Source organism: Coregonus clupeaformis, chromosome 23, assembly GCF_020615455.1.
Source record: "Coregonus clupeaformis isolate EN_2021a chromosome 23, ASM2061545v1, whole genome shotgun sequence".
Taxonomy (NCBI): domain Eukaryota; kingdom Metazoa; phylum Chordata; class Actinopteri; order Salmoniformes; family Salmonidae; genus Coregonus; species Coregonus clupeaformis.
In genome coordinates, this window is record NC_059214.1 from 33,948,893 (window position 1) to 33,955,802 (window position 6,910).

The following is a 6,910-nucleotide window of genomic DNA, read 5'->3' on the forward strand; positions in this document are numbered from 1 at the left end:
CACTGCCTCCAGGGTGCAGAAGTGCCACAGACCAAACATCCTCCCGCCGTCCGCCAGCAACCAGTGGCCGTCGCATACGGCTATGGAGGAGAGGACAATGGCCAGGGCCGTGCAGAGGATGATCAGGCTGCGGGTCAACACCTCCAGGAAGAGAGGCCGGGCCTTCCTCTGTCGGGGTGCTCCTCCTGGGACCTACAGGAAGGGAATTTAGTGAATTTGGAGTTTAAAATTATGCAGGTACAGAGTACAGCAGAGACGTGTGACTTGGACAGAGGGCAATATGTGACCACAGGGACGTGCCTTAAACTCCACTGTAAGTAAATCTATCTGGAGTCCTGAACCCAGTAACCTTGGTAAAGTTGCTCTCCAGCAGAGTTTGAATCAGTAGATTAAGGAGAAACTAGGGCTTGAATACCAGACCCAGCTGTGTAGAATACATTGGGTGCATTCATTCATGTGAATTAAGACTGTAGGCATATAAGGGAACAAAAAACAGGCTATTGGATTAGTGTGATTTGCGTCAGCTCCTTGATAGCCTATCTGCCTATATTTCATTGACATATTTGTCTACTGAGTTTTTCTTATCATGTCTTTAGCTTGCACAGTAATTGATTATTCAATCAAATAAGTCTGCCACGCCTCACACAAACAGTAAAGGTTTGGGAACAACATCACTCCAGAGAGCAGTGAGGTCCTGAGAGGATTATGTGGGCTATGTGAGAGAGTTGGAACGAGGTGATCATAAAATGAAAGAATGTATGAGAGAATGTCTCTGAAAGTCTGTTGTTTCAATGCTGATGCACTAACACAAGCAACCACATCAGTAATGACAGAACACTGAATATCACTGAAAAAAATTCACATCATGGACATACCATTGGCAATCTGACAAAAACAGATGTATCCTACTTATTTAGAAGCATTTATACTGTTATTTACAAGCAAATCTAACGACAGTCATTATAATAAAAAACATGACTATTTACCTTTATCTGAATAGCGGTCATGGTGTTGTCCTCCACTTGACCGAGAGGCAGAAGTGGCAGCAGAAAATATGTGTTCACTTCAAATATCAAAAGTTCAGTGGGAGTTTAGACCTGTGTATGATTAACAAACATCATTTGTAAAACAATGCAAGTCTCCTTTGGGAATAAACTCAACCGTCCCCTCCCTCTAGTTATTCAGCCAGAATTGATTGACTTTTCCCCCCGCAGTTATTAGAAGTCTGGTCACGGGATACTCTGCTATCGCCAGGAGAAGCAGACAGGAAGGAAGAATGTTTTTTCCATGACAGCAGAGATTTATACTGCGCAAGTATTGCAATTGTTTAGCTTCCCAATACCACACCATTACTAATATACATGTAGGCCTACCCAATTCTTGCATGAACAACTCTTCTCTACCGAGAAATGTCGTCTCAAACAGTGAGAAAGCAGTGCAAAGCTCAACATGCCTCCTGAACTAATAAGAGCTAACCATTACTACAAAAAAGTATAATGATCTTGTGAAACTGCCAGATGCATTATGCAAGAAACGATAAGCTACAAGTGCCAAGTGTTGTTTCTCAGTGACCATTGGCCCTGGGACATGGTGCAAGGTGGAACAAAACAAGCTGGAAAATGGGCAAAGTATTCTTCTTGATTTCTGAGTTTATACATTTACTGAATATACAAATGTTTTGAACGTGTGAAGGGGCACAGTTGTGAGTGACAAAGTGTACATTGTGGTTTACTGAGTATGTGATGCAAGGCAAATTATATAATCTCATCTCATAAAATAACCAAGCTTGACAACAGAAATGTTAAAACAAATTTAGACTTTATGGAGGTTGTGGGCTGAACAACCAGTTGAGAACATTCACTAGAAAGTTGCTGGTGGAGGACGGTTTGTCTCTGTCCGTAGCGGTGGCTTGTTGGTCCTGTATTCTCAGTGTGACCATAGGCGGTCCACACTAGGCATTCAGCATTCACATGCAATACACAGTAGCAAACATTCCTGGGTAAAACACATATGTCAATTGAGGTGCTCTTGATTTAGGTAGTTCAGTACAATGGAACCATTTGAATAGTCCAAAAAGTGCAAACTCCAACCACCCTGCACGCACCTCTGCTAAACCAAGTGCACCTCTAGAATTACAAAGTATTTGACATATGTATTTGCCCCAGAAAAGGGCATACTCCTTGGGATTAAGGCACTTCACAGGGACAAGGTGTGGGCTGACCACAGAGGTCATGGTTCTACACTGCCAGCGGTCGGCCTGGTCAGTCAGTCAGTTCTTAGACTCCGTACTTCCCTTTCAGCTCCTCTACCAAGGCAATGTACTCCTTCCTGGCATCCTCTTTGCTCTTTCCTATGGGAGTCAAGTAAGAAAAGGAAAACACATTTAGTTGACATATTAATAATGAGTTACTGTTTAAGAACTGTCTGGCTCTACCAGTATACTTTATGACAGCGTAAATGCAGGGGGATCCACAGCTGTATAAAACTGATCCCCTAATATAGGTGAAGAGCAGTGCCCTCTACAGGCTAAATGAGGAAGGACTACAGGAAACACACCTTTCTCTTTCTCCCAGGCGTCCCACTTGGCTTTCCCAGTGAAATCCAGCATCCCAGGACGAGCTTCAGAAACAAAGAAAAACACACACGATCAACAGACTATAATCAATACAATGAGACTTCTAGAATTGAGGGGTATCACAAAGCACTGGAAGGATGCCGACTGGCTTACCGGTGTTGACGTCGCCCACTTTGGCCTGTTTGAACAGAGCGTAGACCCTGAGCATCTCTCCATCTGCTGGCTTAGCCTTCAGCTGCTTCACCTCCTCTGCAGCCTTATCAAAGTCCGCCTGGGTGGGGCCGAAGCAAAATATGCGGTTAAAGTCAGCTAAACATAGAGATAGAAATGCCTGCACATGAAAATTGCTGCTCCCAAGTGAAATCAGTTAGATATGATGGACAGGTTCCTGTACAGTGTCATTAGAAAATGGCAGCAACCTTACAGTAAGTAGAATGAGCAGATCTATGTCTCAAAAGGGTTAAGCTAGATCAGGGATAAGCAACTTGGGGGTGAGGCCACAAAAAATCTGAACTCATCATGAGGGTCTGCAGTTGCTCACGGGTCTGCATACCCACATCCATACCCCCCCCCCCCCATTGCGAGCAAAAAAACATTTTAGTGGAGAGAAATGTTTTACATTTTAGAGTTAATTTCGTGCAATTCTATTAGGGCTGTCCCCCGACAAAAAAAAAGACGACCAAGAGTCATCTGTTTCGATTGGTCGAAATTTTTAAACGTGTATTTTCCCATAAATTGACACACCCTATGTTTGCTGCAAATCTTAACATTTTGCCATGGGATGGAGAGAAGATTTTGCAATTTTATAAAAAATGTCCTGCAATTCTACACATTTGCCATAGGGTGGAGAGAAAGGTTTGCAGTTTTTAATAAGATATCTTAGTGAGACTGACTAACAAAATCAATGGGGGCCCGCAGTCGGTAATTCGACCATGATAGCTGGCGACTAAACTCATTCAGCAATCTAAAAAAATGTAGCTGACATGGGCCAATTGAGTGACTATCATAATAAGACAAAAACTGCCTATCACAACCAAATTTCGAAATTGCACCTTGTGTATTCTACACTAAACAAATATAAACGCAACAATTTCAAAGATTTTACTGAGTTACAGTTCATATAAGGAAATCAGTCAATTGAAATGAATTCATTAGGCCCTAATCTATGGATTTCACATGACTGGGAATACAGATATGCATCAGTTGGTCACAGATACCTTTAAAAAAAGGTAGGGGCGTGGATCAGAAAACCAGTCAGTATCTGGTGTGAACACCATTTGTCTCATGCAGCGCGACACATCTGCTTCGCATAGAGTTGATCAGACTGTGGAATTGTTGTCCCACTCCTCTTCAATGGCTGTGTGAAGTTACTGGATATTGGCTAGAACTGGAACACGCTGTCGTACACGTCGACCCAGAGCATACCAAACATGCTCAATGGGTGACATGTCTGGTGAGTATGCAGGCCATGGAAGAACTAGGTCCTTTTCAGCTTCCAGGAATTGTGTACAGATCCTTGCGACATGGGGCCGTGCATTATCATGCTGAAACATGAGGTGATTGCGGCAGATGAATTGCACGACAATGGGCCTTAGGATCTCGTCATGGTATCTCTGCGCATTCAAATTGCCATTGATAAAATGCAATTGTGTTCGTTGTCCGTAGCTTATTCCTGCCTATACTATAACCCCACCACCACCATTGGGCACTCTGTTCACAACGTTGCAAACTTTTCAACCGTGAAGAGCACACTTCTCCAGCGGCCATCAAAGGTGAGTATTTGCCCACTGAAGTCGGTTACGACGCCGAAATGCAGTCAGGTCAAGACCCTGGTGAGGACAACGACCACGCAGATGAGCTTCCCTGAGACCGTTTCTGACAGTTTGTGCAGAAATTATTTGTTTGTGCAAACCCACAGTTTTATCAGCTGTCTGAGTGGCTCGTCTCAGACCATCCCACAGCTGAAAAAGCCGGATGTGGAGATCCTGGGATGGCGTGGTTACACGTGGTCTGAAGTTGTGAGGCCAGTTGGACGTACTGCCAAATTCTCTAAAACGACATTGGAGGCAGCTTATGGTAGAGAAATGAACATTAAATTATCTGGCAACAGCTCTGGTGGACATTCCTGCAGTGAGCATGCCAATTGTACGCTCCCTCAAAACTTGAGACATCTGTGGCATTGTGTTGTGTGACAAAACTGCACATTTTAGAGTGGCCTTTTATTGTCCCCAGAAGAAGGTGCACCTGTGTAATGATCATGCTGTTTAATCAGCTTCTTGATATGCCACACCTGTCAGGTGGATGGACTAGCTTGGCAAAGGAGAAATGCTCACTAACAGGGATGTAAACAAATGTGTGCAATTTTGTGGGTATGAACAATTTCAGAGATCATTTATTTCATGTGGGCCGCCAGTTGCCCATCCCTGAGCTAGATAATCGCTGGAGCAATTGAGAAAGAGTCAGTGCTGGTGTAAATTGAACCTTGATCTCATCTAGATCCATTTTATTTGCCTACAGGCAGTAAAACCGCATCAAAGTCATGATGACATTATATTGTGAGCAACTTTAGACCAGAATGGAAGAACATAGAAACTGGCCTCAAAACCTTCGTTCAGGGCGCTTCTTGCCCTAGAGTGATCCTGTTATGATGAAAGAATTGGGCAAAACGCCAACACTTCTTCCTTCATGCTATAACTCCAAACAACAAGTTAAACGCTAGTCAACGTTAGCTATAATAACTTTAACATGTTTCTTCTCCCCAGGATAATATATACGCAAGCAATGATATACAACCCAGGAGAGTGTTTGAAGTCCACACACAGTTTGAAGTCCACACACAATCAGCGCCTTGGGCTATGTCGAAAGCCGCACCACACCCTTAAAGCAGGATGACAGTTGTGCCAAACCCAATCCTCTGGTTTGGGAATGAAATCAGATATTGAGCTGGCAAACAAATTAAATGGGGTCGTTTCATTGGGTGGGGGCATGGGAATGACTCCGTTAAGGCAATAACCAAGTTAGACCAGTTTAATTCAAACTTGATACAAGACTGACAGGGATAACTAGTGGTGCCAAGTCAAGTGCCAACTCCTTAGAATGAGTTATGCTAAATTCAAAGCAGGTTGGCTAAAACAATAATACTTCTTTGTTCTAGCTAATTAGTTAGATAGCTAAACACAATAACGTTAACAGTAGCTAACGGTAACTTTAACCTGGCGTTAGCTGACAAGGCCAACTTGACACATTACATTTTAGTCATTTAGCAGACGCTCTTATCCAGAGCGACTTACAGTTTTGACACGTTAGCGAACATGCACTTGAACCTGAAAATCAACATAATAATATAACTATGCATGTTATGATTGATTATGGTAACTACAATATAATAACCAAAACAATACAAATTCGATACATACTTCAGACATGATTTAAAATTCCTTTTGAAGGCCCCTCGTACAGTCCCAGAACACTACTCGCGTCCACAGACCAGAACTAACGGAGAGTAGACTCAAAGATGTTTAAGTATGAAGATGTCTAGAAACTGCTTCTCCAATAGAAATCCCCGATCGGGCCAGAGATACTTTTGAGGAGATGGGAAACTCCATTAGAATCATAAAATCGTCCATTGTGTACGTTGCACATGCGTTGTCAATGGGACGCGCGGTGCATTTTGGGCGATTCTGCGTAAAGGGGAGTCAATTTGGCGCTAGCAATAAAAGAGAAACATTAGCATGAATTTCGTCAACAAGAAGTACAACAGTACAAATATTTTCCGGGACGTGAGATAATTAACTTGTTCTCTGTAATATCGTGTATGTTTGGAATCATTACATTACGTACTTTCGAGGAAAATAGGAGGTTTCTCAACTAATGCAGCGTTCAAAACAACTGGGAATTCGGAAAAAAACGAGCTTCGACTGGTAAAAATCGTTTTGAACGGTCATCCAACTCGGAATTCCAGGTCGGAAACTAGGGCATGTTTCTAGAGCTCCGACCTAAAGATCACTGACTTCATGTTTTCACCAATTTTTTTCCGAGTTCCAGGTTGTTTTGAAAGCACAGTCATACCAAAGACAGTACAGTATGAAGATGGGTAGAAACTGATTCTCCAATAGAACTCCCCGATCACGCTTGTAGGCCATGTCATGGCTACGTTGGCTAGCTAAGCTCATGCGCAGTAACACGTCATCGGGTCTAACGGTCGTCTCGCGCCGAACTGCGCATATGCAGGCCGTCAAATCAAAGGCACTACTTCGATATAAAGTCGTTTTGGAAGAAAATAAAAACTTAGCAGTTTGTCACTTTCACGAGGTTGGAGTAATAGCATGTTCAAAT

At 42.9% G+C, this 6,910-nt stretch overlaps 2 protein-coding genes across 2 annotated transcripts in view; both read right to left on the bottom strand.

Annotated features, from left to right (window-relative positions):
• tmem37 (transmembrane protein 37) overlaps positions 1 to 1,417 on the bottom strand; it is a 2,145-nt gene extending 728 nt beyond the window's left edge. The window contains exons 1-2 of the mRNA XM_041843558.1: positions 987 to 1,417; positions 1 to 192 (exon numbers count right to left, since the gene is read on the bottom strand). The exon at positions 1 to 192 is cut by the window's left edge and continues 728 nt beyond it. Coding sequence (XP_041699492.1) covers positions 1 to 192; positions 987 to 1,007 — 213 coding nt within the window. The 5' untranslated portion in view covers positions 1,008 to 1,417. The remainder of the gene's footprint in view (positions 193 to 986) is intronic.
• A 382-nt stretch (positions 1,418 to 1,799) lies between these two features.
• On the bottom strand, positions 1,800 to 6,117 carry LOC121536900 (acyl-CoA-binding protein). Its single transcript, XM_041844536.2, has 4 exons — positions 5,992 to 6,117; positions 2,729 to 2,846; positions 2,557 to 2,619; positions 1,800 to 2,350 (listed from the first exon to the last, which is right to left on the bottom strand). The coding sequence occupies exons 1-4, from the start codon at positions 5,998 to 6,000 to the stop codon at positions 2,277 to 2,279; spliced, it is 264 nt and encodes an 87-aa protein (XP_041700470.1). The 5' UTR covers positions 6,001 to 6,117; the 3' UTR covers positions 1,800 to 2,276.
• Positions 6,118 to 6,910: the final 793 nt, after the last annotated feature.